The 19,596-nt window shown below is 42.7% G+C and overlaps 2 protein-coding genes across 3 annotated transcripts; both read left to right on the forward strand.

Annotated features, from left to right (window-relative positions):
* The first annotated feature begins 600 nt into the window (after positions 1-600).
* Positions 601-5,752, forward strand: CCNB1 (cyclin B1). Of its 2 annotated transcripts, XM_083577281.1 has the most exons (9): positions 601-760; positions 1,284-1,436; positions 1,543-1,656; positions 2,939-3,121; positions 3,463-3,621; positions 4,020-4,256; positions 4,750-4,890; positions 5,242-5,352; positions 5,538-5,752. In XM_083577281.1, the coding sequence occupies exons 1-9, from the start codon at positions 740-742 to the stop codon at positions 5,640-5,642; spliced, it is 1,224 nt and encodes a 407-aa protein (XP_083433407.1). In that variant the 5' UTR covers positions 601-739; the 3' UTR covers positions 5,643-5,752. The 2 variants fall into 2 exon arrangements, with proteins under 2 accessions (XP_083433407.1, XP_083433406.1); XM_083577280.1 differs by lacking the exon at positions 4,750-4,890 and having other exon boundaries at positions 607-760.
* A 2,346-nt stretch (positions 5,753-8,098) lies between these two features.
* Positions 8,099-18,764, forward strand: CENPH (centromere protein H). The gene is made up of 9 exons (XM_083576304.1): positions 8,099-8,368; positions 10,251-10,306; positions 10,566-10,614; positions 11,716-11,790; positions 12,503-12,559; positions 14,423-14,486; positions 15,438-15,489; positions 17,108-17,271; positions 17,623-18,764. Exons 1-9 carry the CDS (start codon positions 8,241-8,243, stop codon positions 17,713-17,715), a joined length of 738 nt encoding a protein of 245 aa, XP_083432430.1. The 5' UTR covers positions 8,099-8,240; the 3' UTR covers positions 17,716-18,764.
* The last annotated feature ends 832 nt before the right edge of the window (positions 18,765-19,596 follow it).

Below are 19,596 nucleotides of genomic sequence, written 5' to 3' on the forward strand. Positions count from 1 at the left end.
TCCTAAGGGATTTATTCCTTATCCTTTTCAACGCTTGTATGACAAAGAAAGATTCAATCAGCGTACATTTCCCAGCATAGGGTAGGAAAAACCTGCGGCTGTTGCATTCCTTCCTATGGTGACGCTATTGAAATTACAAGTGGGTCTGGAAAGCCGTTGTAGTCCAAAACATTCTTGTGCAAAGCGGTCGGCTTTACCCAACTTATTTTTGTAAAAAAAAAATTATATATATGGACCAATGGGAGTTCAAAATCCGGCGCACGTAAGCAAGCGGGAGAGGACGCACAACTCAGAAACACAGTTCTATAAGGAGAATTATAATAGTTTGGATTGATTTCTTGATAGCCGGGAAGTACTTTTCTAGATAAGAAGCAAACGGCTCCACCTATTTACTCCCCCTCGTCCACCAGCTGAGCTCCCAAACTGAAAGCGAGCCATCCTTTCCACGTGACCTTCCGCATCTTCTCGCCACGCCCCCCTTTTCGAACGCCCGGAGAAGTCATCCTCCTTGTAGCCGTGGAAACGCATTCAGGGTGTAACGCCGCACGGCCAATGGGAAGCGGCGGACGCCGAGAGAGGCAGCCAATGAGCGCAGCCTGCTGCGAGTTTTAAACTTGCGGCGGTAGGTGGGGCGGCCGCCGGACTCGTGCGCAGCAGGAATCGGCCGCTGGGAGTTTGCTGGGAGCAGAGGCGACTGGTTCGGATTAACATCTCGTGTTGCGCGGACCGAGTCTGGATCATGGCTTTGCGGGTCACCCGGGTAGGAAAGGGGCTTTTGGAAGGCGAGGATTTTTTTGTTTTTCAGCCTTCCTGCTGCGCCCTCTTTTTTGCAGGAGGTGGCAAACTTAAGGCTGCATCCTATGCAAGCGTATAAATGGGGCTTACTCCCGAGGAAACGTGCATAAGCTTCTGTTTCACAGGAAGTAAGGGGCGGTGGTGCTAGTAACTGCTAATTGCCATATGAAAAATGGAATTATACTGCTGTGTCGAGTTTTTTCTGCCTACCAGAATTAGTAAATCGGTTCCCAGACCCTTTGGGGGGGGGGGGTTGGGCGTTGCCCTGGCTTGTTGAGTTTTACCAGTTGTGAATTGGCTAAGGCTTCTGCTTAATTAGTACTGTGCCTCATCAAAATTGATAGGAGGAGAGCTTTAAGGTAGGGAAGCTTGTAAGGTTCAGAACTCTTATTCCTATCCATCCTCGCTTTATCATAAAGCTGTGCAAATGCTTCCATGTGTTTGTGAAACAGAGAGGTACTTAAACGGGGTCTTCTTCCTTCCTGCAGAACACAAAGATCAATGCAGAGAACAAAATCAAGGCTGTAATGGCAACCAAGCGGGGAGGCGATGGTGCCAGACCCGGCTTGAGGCCTAGGACTGCCTTGGGGGACATTGGCAACAAGGCATGTGAAGCAAAAGCCAAGGCTGTAATGAAAAAGGTAAGTGTCTCCTTCCCTTCCCCCTTCCAAGTAGAGCTTAACATTGGGAACTATCAGGGCTACTGCAATTATTCCTCCCTCTACCCACTTCTGTTCCCTCGCCCAGGAAATACTGAAACCTGCCGTTTTGGACAAAGTTACAACTCAAAAAGTCACAAGACCTACTGAACAGCCAAATGAATCTGTGAAGGAAGAAAAGCCCATCCTTGAACCCGTTAAGGTATCAAATGACTTGCAAATGATAGCCCTAGCTTTATGGTTGGGTGGGGCATGGGGGTGAAGGATTATGAATAACATTTTTGCTATATATGTTGTACATATATGCTATATAAGTATGTGTTGTCTCTTGATATTGAAACAGCTATTTTTGAGCATTCATTAGCTACCCTTAGCAATAATTGGCAGTCTGCATACTGAGGCTTGGGTTTTAGCCGCCCCTGGGTGGGCTACATTGTCAAACTTAAGTTGTCTGAACAATGTACCTTAATGGCAAACAACTTTCTTCCAGGGCTTGCAAAGTGTTCAATGGTCTCCAAACACCACTGGGTATTTCCTGCTGCCAGATTAATACTGATTTTCTCTTAAGAAATCAACTCTGTGAATACAGTATTGTGGGTCGGTCGTCCCCCCCCCCCCCCCAGATGCAGAAACTTGAGACAAACCATGTCCATTACAATGGGCTTTTGAATCTTTAACTGCAATCCCTTTGGTTGCAAGTCCAATACTCAATCCAGTATCTGACTTAAGGTGGATATTTGAATCCTTAGCACTTGCTTCTGATCTCTCACACTACTACTACTGTTCTTTCCCACCCCTTTTGGGCTATAGCTTAGTTCTTCCTGCAGCCTGGGTATGGACTACTGGATCCCTTTATGCTTCTATGCCCATTAGCATCATGATTACACCTGGGTCAGTAACACACAAGTAGCTCTGCATCCCATGCAATGCTCTTATACAAAATATTGATCAGGAGTCTGAATATTCATCAGGAGTCTAGCATTTCCCTTCTGGTCAGCATTCGTGGGCCATATGGGCAGAGCAACAAATGAGAAATTTACCTTTGTACCATAGCGTGGCTTACACACACACTCCTCCCCAGACAACAGGCAAAATAGTTCTAGGACACATTCTAGCCAGACAAAAACACTTGAGCAAATCAGGGCCTTTAAGACATGTGATCTGGGGAGATTCTAAAGACCAATAGGCCACATTTGGCCTCTAGGCCAAGAGATTCCCCTAACCCTGACATGGATGCAGCAGAGACTTGCAGTTGACTTGTAACTGGGCTATTATACAGAGACCACATATACCTTTTGCCTACCAATCTATAGAGAGTGGTCAGAGGACTCATGATGCAGCCACCTTGCTGAAGCTAAACAGGTCTGAGTCCTGAATTAGGAGCCCAGTTGCAGTCCCATGTATGCTGCCATGAGTTCCACAATCCAAGGAGACATGTAGTGTTGTAGCTCAGATATTAATAAGTGAAAACTTCTCTTCAACAGTTGGAGTCTCCATCCCCCAGCCCAATGGAGACTTCTGGTTGTGCACCAGCAGAGGAAATACTGTGCCAGGCCTTTTCAGATGTTCTGCTTGAAGTGAAAGACATTGATACAGATGATGCTTCAGATCCAAACCTTTGCAGCGAATATGTGAAGGATATCTACAACTACCTGAGAGATCTTGAGGTTGGTTCAAGTAGCTAAGGCAAGCCTGATGCAGGCCTCTGGAAACTGAGGTTTCTTCCAAATCTAAGTTAACTAGGAAATGTCACTACTTAAGTTTGTGCACAGCAGGTGCCCACCCCCCAAATGACAGCAGCAGCTAGGGGTCTTGCTCTTTGTGTGCCCTTGCTGTGCTTGCAAAATATCAATGGAATTCAAACTCAGTTTATAAAATTGTGGGCAAGGAACTTGCTAGTTCAAAAGCAATGAATGGTGGCGACACGTCAGCTTCAGCTGCAACAAGGCTTCCTTTCTTTTCGTTTGTGCGGGTAAACATGATTTGACATCTGTTGTTTTCTTCACAGGCTCAGCAGTCAGTGAGACCAAACTACTTGGCAGGCCAGGAAATTACTGGGAACATGCGGACAGTCCTAATTGACTGGCTTGTGCAGGTCCAGATGAAATTCAAACTCCTGCAAGAGACTATGTACATGACTGTTGCCATTATTGATCGCTTTATGCAGGTAAGAGCAGCATGGCAACACTTCTCTTTTTTGGCCTGTTTGCAGCTGTCTTTCTTTAAGAATCTGCAGGAACGCAGAGGGGCTTAGCTGCATTGTATGGAGGCAATACATTGCATCACAATGTTTCCCACGCCCATGTATGAATTTGATCATACATGGAACAATGCACTTTCCTTTTAAATTGAAAGCTACATACTTGGTAGATGCACATACTACACAGCTCTCCCAGGGTAGCTAGACTGGAGGTGGCTTATCAGTCCAGGAAGTTGACCATTGAACTTGCAGTGGAACAAGTGCATAAATATTCCTTACTGTGAAGAGTGTGTCCGCTTTGGGAATAAGTGGTCTTCCCCAATATTGTTATTAGCCAGTTTGGCTAACAGTTGTTTCTATTGCAGAACAACAAAGTTCATAAGAGGATGCTGCAGCTGGTTGGTGTAACAGCCATGTTCGTTGCCAGCAAATACGAAGAAATGTACCCTCCAGAAATCGGCGACTTTGCCTTTGTGACAGATAACACCTACACCAATGTGCAGATTAGGCAAATGGAGATGAAGATCCTGAGATCGCTGGACTTCAATCTTGGCCGTCCTCTTCCACTGCATTTCCTACGGAGGGCATCAAAAATTGGAGAGGTAATGCTGTTTGACACTCCTGAGTCAAATGTGTGTGTAGGAAGATCAAACTTGGAATCCTAAAATGTCTCCTTTTGGCGTGAGGAGGTGTATTCAGTATCCTACCAGTAGGCCAGCCTTCTCCAACCTGGTTCCTTCCAAGTGGGTGAGTCCCATTGGCTGCAGCCAGCATGTCTAATGGGAGCTGGGCCAAAACAACTGAAAGACACAAACTTGGGGAAAGCAGAAGTAGGCTATCACTACTTTTATGAGCATTTGTGGTTCAAAATGGAGCCTGGCAAATTTTAAATTGGCCATGGAGTTGGACTGTTTTGTTCTGAAAAAGCTGTAAAAAGCTCAACATCTTGCTTTGTCTTAACTGTGTGTAGCTGTGAAGGCACAACCTTTTGATTTCGTTCTTCAGATAGGCAGAAATGTAATGCAAGGCACAGTCTTCCTTGTTGATCTTCAGGGTTCATGGGCGATAAACACTATCTTACCCTAACTATTCCAGGCCGATGTACAGCAACACACACTTGCAAAATACCTGATGGAGCTCTCACTGGTGGATTATGACATGGCACACTACCCTCCCTCTCAAATTGCTGCTGCGGCCTTTTGCCTATCTACTAAAATACTTGAAGAGGGAGAATGGGTAAGTAACTGAGCCCAGACATAGCCTTAAATTTGTAAGGTAAAAAGACTTCGCTTTTCACCTCCGCTAAATACCAGAAATGACTTTGGGTGTTTGTTTCCATGACTTTCATTCCCATGTGTGAGCTAGAATTGCTAGAGCAGAGTGGCTTGGAGAATCAGCTGTGACCCTGGAAGATCTGCCTCAAAACTTGCCTCTGTTACAAAGCCTCTAGGTAGCCTTAAGTACGCCGTTATGTGTGCCAGGGTCCCTAGATCAAGTGCAGAGGAGGTTCAAAAGGCATTCTGAGCTCTTCCATGACCATCAAGTGTTATTCAGAAGGATTTCTAACACTTAACTTCTTGCTCTTAGACAGCAGCTCTACAACACTACATGCAGTATACCGAGACTGATCTTATTCCTGTTATGCAGCATATGGCAAAGAATGTGATGTTGGTAAACAGAGGCAATGCAAAGCATCTGGTAAGCAAAAACCATACCACTGTGTGTCTGGTTACATGTAAATCCTAACTTGCTACAAAATGAGGTTTATAGCCAAGTCAGTATGATTAAGAACAGGTGTGCTTTGGTTATGTTAATATGTAGTGAGATGGTTGGCTCCACAATGGTGCAAAAATTATGTTAACTATTGATCAATCTCTCCGCAGACTGTCAAGAACAAATATGCCACCAGCAAGCATGCCAAGATCAGCACCCTTCCAGCACTGAACTCTGCAGTCATAAAGGATCTGGCTAAACCATTCTCGAAATAAACCTAATTTAACTGTTGGACAAAGTTGACACCGTGTGTTGCTACTTAAGTGTGTGTATATTATAAATATAGTGGTTATAAAAGTTTTAATAAACTTCTTTTTTACTTTAACTTCCTTGTCATAGTCTAATTGAAATTCCTGAATTGCAGATAGCTAGTGAGTTGTTGATTCACAAAGGCAGCCTATAATTTTAAATAAGCTATAAATCTTTGGCTTCTCAGTATAAAGATGGTTGTATATTTTTTAGCACAATGGAGCATACATGAGCAAACTTTAATAAAAAGCAGCTGATTGGTTTCCCCAAAGCATACTTTTATAATGGTTTGCCAATTTGGCTAGACTTTTAGGTTGTTTTTGTCTGCAGGAAAAGTACGGTAAGTTGTAAGAGCAACTTCTAATAGTCGAACTCTTCCTGTTCTTTTAAAGTCTATTTTATTGCTGTCCTGTAGCCACTCTTGTTAGGATGACCAAGCTGCTATTTGGACACAAGTGGAAATCAAATGTAATCACAGGTACATGGAACATAAAATGAGCCATGACTACTTGATGTGTAGATCAGTCTCTGATCCTTCCCTCCTATTAGTGTAGTTTTTAAGCTTCAATATTTGTTGCAGCAGCAATTCTGAAGGAGTAACAGAACACACTTTTAAATTAATATTGTTTTAGCTAATGCAAAAAAAAGGGGCTATAGAGAAATTATAGCTGTCAGCTCAGGCCTTACAAATTGGGTTTTCTGGAGAGGACTGGTGAGATATACCCTAGTTTTTATTATTTGAATTTATAATTAATTGCTTGGGGTGTTTCATACTGTAGCTTCCAGAGTCTGGTGAAAGTTTAATAAAACAACTTGATTGGGAAAGGTTAGCCTGAAGCTAGTCAACTTTAGTAGGGTTCTGTCACTTTAAAAGTAGCAAGCCATGCTGAAAAGGATGGGAAATGGCTGCCTATCTGAATTGGTGCAATCATTTTGAGTGACTTCAATTTATCTGAGCCAGGTGCAATGTGTGCTATTCCTGTAGTTGGGTGTGGTGGGAGGAAAAATATTTATTCTGATGTTCACATCAACTCAAGCATGCTAGTAAGGATTCATGGTCACAAATTTGCAAGATCTTGGGAAGAGCACTACTACAATTACACTGCTTGATTGGAAATATTTCCAGTTCAATCAGGCAAAAGGGAGGTTATGGCACACTTGAATTCGTGTGAAAACAAGATAGCTGCAGCTGTTGTTAAAACCAACCAATGTAATGACTACAATGAACATGGTCACCTATGATATAGGTCAGTCTTGGCAGATACTAAGGTATAGTGAGCTCTAGTAAGGCCATCCTGCTTCTGTTTAAATCCTACTAAGTAACTGGCTGTTTCTCATGAGGTGGCCAAAGGACTTGAGCCTCAGCTTCAGAATCTGTCCTTCCAGTGAGCACTCAGGGCTGATTTCATTCAGAATGGAGAGGTTTGACCTTTTTGCAGTCCATGGGACTCTCAAGAGTCTCCTCCAGCACCACAATTCAAAAGCATCAGTTCTCCAGCGATCACCCTACCCTTATATATAGGTTGACGCTTGGCAAATCCATATAGCGATCAACTTAACTCCTGCCCGGAAACCAATGTCTCGACTGTGGGAGGACATGTGGATCCAGAATTCGCCTCCACAGTCACTTAAGGACTCATTGTTAAAACCGTGTGCAGTGGTACCTCGGGTTAAGTACTCTATTCGTTCCAGAGGTCTGTTCTTATCCTGAAACTGTTCTTAACCTGAAGCACCACTTTAGCTAATGGGGCCTCCCGCTGCCGCTGCACCACTGGAGCACGATTTCTGTTCTCATCCTGAAGCAAAGTTCTTAACCTGGGGTACTGTTTCTGGGTTAGCGGAGTCTATAACCTGAAGCGTATGTAACCCGAGGTACCACTGTATATGGAAGACAATCTTACTCTGCTACGAGTGATCACCAAAGAAGAATATGGGGTCTGGTGACTTCTGCTTCATTGTAATGAAGTGTGCATGCACACGAAAGTTTATACCCAGAACAAACTTAGTTGGTCTATAAGGTGCTACTGGACAATTTTTTATTTTTTCATCCTAACACTGCAAGCCAAAATTCACCAGTTCCACCAAATTCAAGGTGTAAATGTGTTCAGGATTGCAGCCTAAAGCCCCGCCCCTTGTTTTAGTTGGTTTATAACCGCCCTCCTTTACCCATTTTTCTTTGTTTTATTATGGATGTCTGAGTGAGAGAGGACCTAACGCTGTAGTAGTAGTAGTAATTAATAAAATGATGGCCCACGAAAAAGACTCTCTTCCCCCTTCTGCGGGGTCCAAACGCGGCTCCACGCACTTGACGCCCCGCCCCCTCGAAGAGGAGCTTTCTTCGGCACGCCCATCGCAGCTGGGAGGCGTGGCCCACCAGGTCGGAAGGTAGAGGTCTTCGGCTTTCGTTCGGAGCTGGAAGGGCGGCTCATCTCAGGCAGGAGCAATCGATCGCCGCTCTCCTTCGGGACCGTGACGTAAGGCTGAGGCGGCGGGCCTTTTGAAACAGAGGGGAGGGAGTTGCGCGAGGGAAGTGGGCCTGGCTGGGCGCTGCTGCTGCTGCCGGGATGGAAACCAGGGAGGGCGCGGCGGCGGCGGCTCCTCTCGACGGCTTCGTTGAAGAGACATCAGAAGAAACCCGACGGCTCGTGGGCGAGGAGGGGCAGGAGAAGCTGGACCTGGTGTCGCTTTTAAGGTCAGGCCCTCTCTGGGTATTGGTGTCGGGCGGAGAAACACTCACACTCCCTCTCATAGGAGCCAAAGCCCTTCGCTCCCCCATAAAATGTTTGAAGGGACCGCCCCCCCCCCAAAGTTGATGGGCATTGCCATTCAAAGAGTGAACGTGCGCCACGTCGTGTGATCGATTATGCCTCCCCCCAAAAAAATATTTTATTCATGTTGGCACCCCTGGCCACAAACACCCACGCACAAACACCCCCCCCAACCTCCAAACTGTCGCATTTGCTGTTTCCAGTCACGGTAGATTTGAATTTCTATGCCACCTCTATAATATTATTTAAAAAGACCAAAGAAATGCATAGGGAGCATGTAAACCTTAATTGTGCATATTTAGTTATTTATTGGGACACGGGTGGCGCTGTGGGTTGAACCACAGAGCCTAGAACTTGCTGATCAGAAGGTCGGCAGTTTGAATTCCCGCGACGGGGTGAGCTCCCATTGCTTGGTCTCTGCTCCTGCCAACCTAGCAGTTCGAAAGCACAAAAAAGTGCAAGTAGATAAATAGGTACGCTCCAGTGGGAAGGTAAACGGCGTTTCCGTGCACTGCTCTGGTTTGCCAGAAGCGGCTTAGTCATGCTGGCCACATGACCCGGAAGCTGTACACCGGCTCCCTCGGCCAATAAAGCAAGATGAGCGCCGCAACCCCAGAGTCAGTCACGACTGGACCTAATGGTCAGGGGTCCCTTTACCTTTACCTAGTTATTTATTAAAGTGCCCAGGTCTGTGCAATGGGTCTGTGCATCTAGCTGTTAACCAGAAGGTTAGTGGTTTGAGCCCACCCGGGGATGGCTGTAGGCAGGATTCCTGCATTGCAGGGGGTTGGACTAGATGACCCTCGGGATCTCGCCCAACTTTATGATTCTGTGGCTTTTATTTGTTGCTTCCTGAAGTAAAAAAGTCCTGAAGTGATTTAACGGTGGAAACATGCACAAAAAACAACTTCGGGTCAAATGCAAAACAAAAATCTACCCTTAAGAGGCTCGTGGGAAAAGGAAAGTCTTCAAAAGACTATAGAGGCATCATCTGATAATGCAGTGGGAGGGAGTTCCAAAGAGTAGGTGCTGCCACTCTAAAGCCCCAGTTTCTACATTGCATGGAGCAGGCCTCCTGAGGCTATGTTATCTGTAAGAAACCCTCTCCTTCAGAGTGCAGTCATAGGTTAGGCATAAAGGGATAAGATTATATTTTAGGGATTATGGTTCCAGGCTGTATTGGGCTTTGTCCAGCTGTATTGACATTACAGCTAATTGAGCCATTGTGTTTTGCATTAGCTGCAGCTTCCAGACCAACCTCAAGGGCACCCACACACCCTCGCATTATAGGTTATGAGTTTCAAGTGGTAGACTATGCTTGAGCCCAGGCCAGCTAATTATGATTCATTAAGAGAACAAACGGAATGGCTCTATGCCAGAGGCCAAATGGGTGGACCTCCCTCCCTGATTAGTTAGGTAAAAGTAAAAGGCCATAGCTGAAAATTCAGTTATGTGAATGAGAAGTTGGGAGAGAGGCTGCAGGCTGTAATGGCGGAGTGTGTGTCATGGCTGATTTCTTCTGGAATCCAAGGTTGTAGTAATGGGAGAAGCAAGATCCTTTTGGGATGTTAATTTTTTATTATTATTAAATTTGTATACTGCCCTTCATCTGAAGATTGGGTCTTTCTAAAGACATACCCAGCTCCTCCTTTAAAATGCTGATCAGAATGCTACTGTCTTTGATTTCAGTATCAGATAAAAGGTGGATGCTATTAATTCATATGTGAACAAGATAAATTTTCTGTAAACTACTACCAGATCCACTCTCTTGATTTTTTTTTTGTTAATTTGTTTTTTACTTTGTAGAGTAAGAGAACAAATAAAGCAACAACTTTTGGAATATAATGCAACAGTTAACGCAAGTAAGTGTGTGACTACCATTGTGAAAAATAAAAACTTTCTTATGTTTATATATTGCTAAATAAAAAATACAGTACAAACATGTAAAGTTATTTGATAAGCCCTTGTTTAGAAAGTAAATACCAGGATGAAGTCTCTTGAGGACTTTATTTCTCTTTGTAATGTAATGGTGTTTTGAAACTTACTATACTATTGGCATGTTCATCTTGGGGGGGAAGTGTTTTTCAGTTAATTCTAACATATTCATCTTTTATGTGACAGATGAAGAAATCATTACGGATCAAGTTATTGATGAAAAGACCATTGTGAGGTATGTCATCATAACTTATTAATGAATATGCTACTATGATGTTTCCATGGTTTCCCCCACATACAGTTCAAACAAGCAAAAACTTACTTTTGTGCTCTATGCAAAAGGCAAAGGGCTAACGGCAATGTTATGTTTGTAAGGAGGAAATGGGTATGAAGCATTCACTTGTATCTCTTTACATGTTGCATATTCTAGTTCATTTCTATTTGCAGAATTATCTGTGATTCAACAAAATAACTGAAAATGTTGTAGTATTTATAAACTATCAGGCTTGTGTTTAAAAGTGTCTAAAATATCTCATCTTTATGCTTGTTCTGAGTTTAAATGGCAAGCTTTAAAATTGTTTATCCTTAACAGACATAGTTGAAAGTAAACTGTACTTATTTCAGTGGGATGTATCTCCAAGGGAATGTGTGTGAAAGCAAGGTAAATGGGATAAGCGGCTTGTTGTGGTTTTGTTCATTGTGCTCAGACTATGTTAAAAAAAATAAACTGGAAGTTCTGTGGCCAGTTTTAATTGTGTAAATGGTTGTCCACATATTTTGTATGTTTGCCCCTTGTAATCAAGAAGAGCAACAAGCTGTCCATGGTCTTAATACTCCACCGCCTGTCTGGGGAATTCTGCTCAGTCCCTTCCCCTCTATTGTCCACCCACTAACCTTGTTTCATAGCCTTGGGGTCTAGAATCTAGATTAATTTCTCAGTGAAAGTTGAAATCTGTATGCTGAATGCTGCATCTAATAACAAGTTACGTGCTTGTGCGGCATGATCTCAGAAAGCTTTCCCACCCAATAATGCTGGCAACACAGATGTTACATTAAATGCGGAGGAGGAGCAGATATAATTATATGAATAATTTTAGCATTACATATCTTCTTGCTGTTCTACATCTCCAAGTTCCCAATGCAACTTGCAAAAAGTGCACAGACCAATATCTGAGCAGAGCAATATTGCTTTTCAAACATCAATAACAAGGAAAATGTGTTAAGAACTTCTCCAGTTGTTAGAAAAGTTTTATAGAAGAATCACCTTCTAAGAAATATACGTTTCAGATCACCTGATCCTTGGTTTCTGTTTACCTGAGTTTTCTTTTGCTCTTAGTACAATAGAAGACTTGGAAGGGGAATTGGAAGAAGTGAAGCTATCACACAGACACAAAACTTTGGCATTACAAAGGTAAAGATTCAATCTTTCTGAAACGTTGAAGTATAACAGGACATGAATGAAGAACTAATGTAGACTGGAGGAATTGAAAATATACTGTGTCTGTTATCACAGGGATGGCTTGTTTGGTCAGATTCTTACCACATGGAAGCCACATGGAAGCCACAATCCAGCAAATGTTATGTGGAATTAAGATCCACTGAAATTAATGGGCTTGTGCATCCAACTCAGTGCTTGATTGTGCAGCAAAGTTACATATGTGAAATTACTTAATAGTAATTTTTATGCTTTACAAATTTGAGCATTAGACAACTTTGTATTCTGCAGCTGCCTTCTATTGAACTTCATATATGTCTGCTTCTTTTTTAAAAATGGTTTAATGCTTTAGTGAATATATAAATAAAACCTATGACATTTAACACATGAAACAGCTTAACCACTAATTGAAATAAAATATATTATTGGAATTTTCTCAGAAATATAAACACAAACTTCCTTACTATACAAAGTTTTATATACAGCTTGATCTTTGAAATACTCTGATGTGATCTGTAATGTTTAGCCAGTAGGTTATGGTGCATCACTTGTTCATGGAAATGTATATATGAAAGCAGAAAAAAATTCTTAGAATCCAGTTCTTATTTCTTCTATGAATGTCCTAGACATACTGTCATGCATTTCCTCAGAACACATCTTACTTTTCTTCTTCTTTTTAACTGTATAGGTTGCAAGTAAATGATGCACTTAGAGCCAAGCTGAGGAACAATGATGACACCTTAAAGTAAGGGGATTTGAAAGTCCAAGGAGTTATTTAAACTGAATTACTTAACTGACAAGAGTATTTGTAGCTTGTTTAATGACTATGGAATTGATATGCAAATACTGCTTCTGTGGATAATAGAATATTTCAGAAAGGCACTCTGGTTAGACAACTGATATTCCTAGATGAGATTTCTGGTCCCTTATAGTTGGTTTAAATCAGCTGTTGCAATGCCCTATTTTAGTCCTTTGTAAAATTCTCATACTGTGGTTCCATTTAACTACAACTGGGATACAGTTTAAAACTAGAATCAGGTTAAAATTAGCTGTGATCTCAGCAAACCTGTTCCTTAGAACTGTGCTGTTGCTGATTTTTGTAGAAGGCAGCTGCTGCTTTTGTTTTTGGTTGTTTGTTTGGCAGCGTCCACTTAGAGTAAGCGCCTATGTCATTTACCTCCCCATAACAAGTTTTGGCAGTTTCTCACAGGGAAGTCATAACAGTGAAAGTAACTCCCCTAGGAAGAAAAGAGCTGAAGAGGGGAAAACATGGACAATAAAAAAGTGGGCGGTCTAGCATGCTGTTGTCCCCACCCTGGTTTTTAAATGCCTCCAGTCCCTTTGCTTCATAGGAACTTGACCAAATCTGCATTACAACACACAGGTGCTGGTGCCATAACATACTTTTGAGACCTTTTCTCTAAATATTGTTGTTTTTCACTGCTTGCAACTTGCTGCAGCTGCAGATGAATATCTTGATGCCCAGGTGTGTTGCATGCTTAGCTGGCATAATACACACATAGAAGTACTAGTAAAAGCCAAAGACAGATCTATTGATATATGAATATTTGGCCATTAGAAATACCCCCATCACCTGGCTTTTAGACCTGATCTGGTGCAGGCAGTTTTCAACTCTTTTTGTTAGAGAAAAGTGGATTGAAGTCAAACTGCCTTCACTTAAATTGAGTCTGTGAATAGATTTAAACCAAAGGTGGGGAATCTGGGGCCCTCCAGATGATGTTAGACTACGTTTGTTTGTTTGTTTGTTTGTTTGTTTTCTTATCAATCAGTTTCTACACCACTCAACATAAAGCTATCTAGGCACCAAAGCAAGAAACTCAATATGATATAATATAACATAAAATACAGAATAAAACTGTATGTTATATTCAATAAAACATACAAGGCTGGGTCATATTGCAGGGGAAATGTGTCAATAAAGTCTTAACCAAGAGTCCAAAATATATTTTCCATAATCCCTGATATCAGCCATCCCGGTTGATGGGAAGTGGCCAACATCTGGAAGACTCAGAGTTCTGCAGCCCTAGTGTAAACTAAGGACCAAATGAAATGCTACACACAAAATGCACAACAAAAATACCAGCCACTTTGGGAGGGGATGATTTGGAGAGAAATAGTAGTATGGGGGCTGCTTAATCTTTGGTCACTGCTTTCTGCTGCAACTCCCCCTGTGGGAAACACATTTGAAACTCTGTAGGGAAAAGAACAATGTGGGAAGGGGGGGGGGGTTACAGCAGAAAACCAAAGCCAGGGAAAGAATTAAGCAGCTTCATCCAACACTGCATATTCACTCCAAATCACCCCATCCCAAAGAGAAAGGGCTGTAGTTCGGTGGTAGAGCTTTGCATGCTTTGCTGGGAATGTCCCCTATCTGAAACCCTGAAGAGCCACTGCCAGTCAGTGTAAACAGTACTGCGCTAGGTGGACCAGTGGTCTTCCTTGACATAAGACAACTTTATATGTCCCTGTATATGCTTTTCTTAGAAGAAAAGGGCATCATGCTTCTGTTTAAGTGCATTTGCATATAAGTTTGATTTGATTGTATGGGCCTCAGGGTCATGCTGATTTCTGTTTATGCTTTCATTAGGTTGATCGGGGAGACTATAAAACACATTATGATGCTTAGTACTGCCGTAATTAAATTAAAGCAGGCAAGTATCCTTTCTGTTAAAGCGTTAAGGCTCATTGTCTAGAAAAGATATATTTGCAACCCATGGTAGATACAAGTGTAGCTGTACTTTAAAAAGTTACTGTGTTTACATACTACCCTTTCTCCTAAAAAAAAGTACGAAAGTTAATATTCACAGTTACAGTATTACTTTGGGTTGTCAGGGTGGGTAGTGGGGGGAGACACATTGTGTTCTTTTCAGGGTAGCTTGTCCACCTTTGGTCCCCACCCTGCACCTGTGGCTCCTAGAAGCTGTCAGCATGCAACAATAGCCACACCCCGGGAATGGCTTTGACTGGCCAGCTAAACCAGGCGAGGGGAGGCAATGGGTCTTAAACCCTCAGTGAATAAGGGACTTCCAAATATGTGAAGACAGGTTCCGGCGGGTTGAGTGGATGAGACCAATAGTGGGTCCAATGTTCAAGAAGTTGGTTTCTGCACACGCTGTATAGAGAAGTGAGGGGCAGATGGGGCTTATCTGGGAAGGTAGTCCATGTAGGAGGAGGAAAACTGATCCCAAACCTCTACTGCCTTGTGGGACATCTTCAGGAGAAGAAAATCCTAAGGAGTAAACCCTACACAAATCTGGAATCAAGTCCTTAAGGTGGTTGGATGGCATCTTGTACACCACCTTCTGGCAACTCCTGCAGCCAAGTTGGTGCCAAATATATTTATCTGCTTTCCTTTGGACCACCTCAGCGAGGCCAAGAGGGGGCGGTCTTGTCATCTGGGAATCCCAGGACCTCCATACACACTGCTCAGGCTTATGCCCCAGGGAGGTCACTTTGCTGCTGCTAACTCAGGGTTTTGACTTCACCTCTGGAAGAGCACTCCATTGTCTCTCAAGGTAGATGGATGCCAACAAGTATTACTCTGACAACTGGGGTAGATATTTTTTTACAAAATATATTAATGAACTGCTTTTTTAATATAGCAGTCACGTGAACTGGAAGAAAAATTGAATGAAGTTAAGCAGAGAAGACAATGTAAGTTTTTTAACCGTAGTGAAATATCGGTTTCCCTTTTGTATCTTATAAAGGTGGTGTGCCATGAAAATGAGTGTGTGTTGGAAACATCATTCCACCCAATGATGGATGTGCACATTATAAATTCTCATGGATAGTCAGTCTGGTGGTTAGTGCAAAAGGGGTGTGGTAAGGAAGGTGCCCCAAGGACAGTATAAAGGCCACATCACAGTACCATTGTGTGCAATTACACAGGTGCTAAGGTTTCTTTCTGTGGGCATGCAAGAACAATAACAGAGATAGGTAAGCATCCCCACAAAGCTTTCCGTTAACTACTTCAATTTTGGTTTTACTGGATGATTACTGCCGCTTGCTTTACTCATATTTCATGATCCCATTTAGAAAAGAACTTTAAGCCATATTACGGCCTTAATACAGGTCCATGCAGAGCTTGTCAGAAGCCCAGGGCGGGAGGCTTGTCCGTGAGACAGGCCAACGCCTAATCTGACCTGACGCTACACACTAGTATGCAGTAACGCAGGTCCAGATTTTACTATCAAAGCCTTGCAGTGCATATGGACAGGCATGGGTGTGTCACCCAATAAGTCCCCGGTCTGTCACAGGGCGTTCTTGGCATGACAGCGTATCTGGAGGGCCCCTTGGCTAGCTTAGCCCTCCAATGCCCAGGGCAGGTGGCCTGGCTGCCCCCACTCACACAGATCTGCCTTAATGTGTACACACTTTCTTCCAAAACTAAGTTTTTGTAGAATCAGCAGAGCTTGTTTTTATTTGCACACTTAATATATACTTCATACACGGGGAATCCCCTTAGTATGTAGAAACCAGTACCTTGATTTTTCTTCAGTCCAGTTTGCTTCTAAACAGCCAGGCACTCCGAGCTCAAAGTTTGCAATTACTATATAAGATCACTTACCTTTGATTTTTGTTCACTACTCCGTGATGACTTGCTACTTTTTACAAGCAGTGTTGAAATGCAATACTTGCATTGTAGTAGCTTCTTTAAGTGTATTGTAGCTTGTAATTGGTTGTATTAATACTATGCATGCCCATAAATCTGCTCTGGAAGGTCCCCCAACCCTGTGGAGCAGCTTTTGAGGGTGCGCAGATGGCTGCAGGAGGGGGGGAAAGGAAAGGGAATTGAAATTGTGTCAGATGGAAGTCTGTTCTGCTCGCAAAGCAGCAGCATTGGATAAAACTCTACATGTGTTTAGAGTTCTAACGGTTTAAGCATGGTGTGTGGAATGGAGGCATACAGCCATACCTTGGAACTTGAATGGAATCCGTTCCTGAAGTCCGTTTGACTTCCAAAATGTTCAAAAACCGGATTACGGCTTCTGATTGGCTCCAGGAAGCTCCTGCAGCCAATCAAGCCCCAGAAGCCTTGTTGGACGTTCGGGTTCCAAAAGAACATTCACAAACCAGAACAATCACTTCTGGGTTTGCAGTGTTTGGGAGCCAAAACTTATGAGTTCCAGGGTGTTCAACAACCAAGGTACAACTGTATTTCTTTATTTTAAAACCGTGTCATAAATCACTCACTACAAAGCCTCTTCTAGCACTAGGATTTGGGAAATGATCAAGCTCATAGTTTCATATTTTTCTCCTCATAATTCAATAGCACTAAAGCAAGCTATGGATTGCAAACTGGCAGATATACATAATATGAAAATGAAACGAAAAGAGGAACTGGACAATATGGAAGTGAGTGAAATGTTGAAGAAGGCCCGTAGAAATCTGCAAAAGGAAATTGAGATGACGACATTGATTCAAAACATCTTCCAGGTAAAACTGCCTCTGAGAAGGACAGATTTTATCATTTTGATCTGTACTAAATATAAATTGAGTCAATTTATATCCTACTAGCAAGAATGACTTTACTGATGAGAAAGCTACTTTTATTGGGGAATTTTGTGATCTGTTGACAGTTTAATATATTAAACATTAACATTTCTGTGCATAGATTGAGAATGACCAAACATATAACTTGCACGATGCGTGACCACTTTCTTTTATCAGCCCACATTTTTTTCCCTTTTTTAGTATTGACATCCTGAAGAGAGTTCCATTTGCTACTGGGAGCATGAAGCATCTGAAGTATTTCTTTAAAAACTAAACAAACTGATTTTGTTTCAGAATCTCATTATTGGAAGTGAGGTCAATTGGGCAGAAGATCCAGCTTTGAAGGAAATTGTTCTGCAACTGGAGAAAAATGTGGCTAGAATGTGAAGAAGCAGCAGAGCAGTACATTTTCTATGGTTTGCTGATTCAGAGGAGAAGCAGTAGTCTGACAAGCTATTGTGACAAAGAGGTGTGTTTTCATAATCATAACTGCAATGGCGCTTAATTATATTGATGCACAGATGGACTTGAAAACTTCCTGCTGTAAAATATGTTGCCTAACTTAATGACTAGATTTGTTTGCTCTACCTTGGAAGAACCATTCCAGTTTTATGGAAGGAGTTATTAACGGAGAGTATTGTAACTGCAACATTCTTCCCATCACCTCCTCAATTTCCAGAGAAATTATTGGCTGTTTCCTTGGAATGAAGACAGAGCAACAGGTTTGCCTTTTAAATCTTATTTCCTGCTGGGAAGGCAGGAATGCCTTTCCTTACATTTTGACTTTCTTTACCACCTATAACTAGCACATCATTTTTGTGTGTGCCAGTGGAAAGCAGCTTAGCATTTTGAGGGATCATTTTTGTGATCATTTTTGTTATATTCAATGGATTGTTATATTCAATGGATTTCCAAAGCCACTTCACTACAATGCTATGTTATGCATGTTTAGTTAACTGTTGTGCATTTAAATAGTTGGCTGCTGCTATTATTGCAGTGCCATCAGTATACATGTAACATTGTGCATTTAAGTGTTTCATTAAAAAGTTAGATGACTGACTCCAAGGAACTTAAAATCTAAAATAATGAGGAACATAATGAAGGGAAGGACAGGGGTAGAGAAATCTTACTGTAGAATGACCATAGGTTAGAATTCTTGTATTGTTTATACATGTTATGTCATAGTATTGGCTGCGTTTGCAGTGAAATAAAATAGCTTTATGTGTTATCCTATTTGATTTGGAGGGTTCAAACCTCTTACAAGCTTAGCACTCATGGGAATAAGATGTGGCCCTCTTGTGGAAGGATGGTTATTGGTTTGGTTTGCTTTTATTGTGTATTTTGCATCTTCATTTTGTATTTTTATGTTGTGAACCATTCTGTGGTCTTCAGATGAAGGGTGGTATATAAATCAAATAAATAACTCTTGTATATCAGGAATGGTTCTACGAAGGGAGGTAAAAAGTGGAGTCCCCCAATGATTGGCTTTTGGACCTGTGCTTTTAACTTGTTCATAAACAATCTAGAGCTAGGAGTGAGCAGTGGTGTGACCATGTTTGCTGAAAATACTAAGTTGTCCAGGACATGGGGTCACGAAGAGTCGGACACGACTAAATGACTAAACAACAACAAGAGGTGACATAATATAAACGCGTGTGATAATGCCATGGAGAAAGTGGATCAAGGCAAGTTCTTCTTCCTCATAACATTAGATTTGTAGCTATCCTATGGAACTAAATGCTGGGAGATTCAGAACAGACAGAAGAAAGTACTTCTTCACACAGCACATATTTAAAACCATGGAATTTGCTCCCACAAGAGGCAGCGACGACCACCAAGCCAGATGGTTTAAAGGAGAATTTAGACCAGGGGTCAGCAACCTTTTTCAGCCGTGGACTGGTCCACTGTCCCTCAGACCATGTGGTGGGCCAGACTACCATATTTTTCGCCCTATAGGACGCACTTTTCCCCCTCCAAAAATGAAGGGGAAATGTGTGTGCGTCCTATGGGGCGAATGCAGGCTTTCGCTGAAGCCTGGGGAGCCAGCTGAAGCCAGCGCTGGGCTCCCGCTGCTTGCGGAGAGTAGCCTGCATGCTGAAGCCTGCGCGCGCTGAGCTCAGCGCGTCCAGCCTTCGTGGACCTCTCCGCAAGCAGCGGGAGCCCGGCGCTGGGCTCCCACGGCTTGCAGAGAGCTGCCTGTTTGGGGGCTGGGGTCGGGGGAAGCTCGGGCTTCCCCAGCCCCACGCCTGGGGGAGGAAATAATTCCCC

Source organism: Podarcis filfolensis (assembly GCF_964270895.1).
Source record: "Podarcis filfolensis genome assembly, chromosome: 11".
NCBI classification, from domain to species: domain Eukaryota; kingdom Metazoa; phylum Chordata; class Lepidosauria; order Squamata; family Lacertidae; genus Podarcis; species Podarcis filfolensis.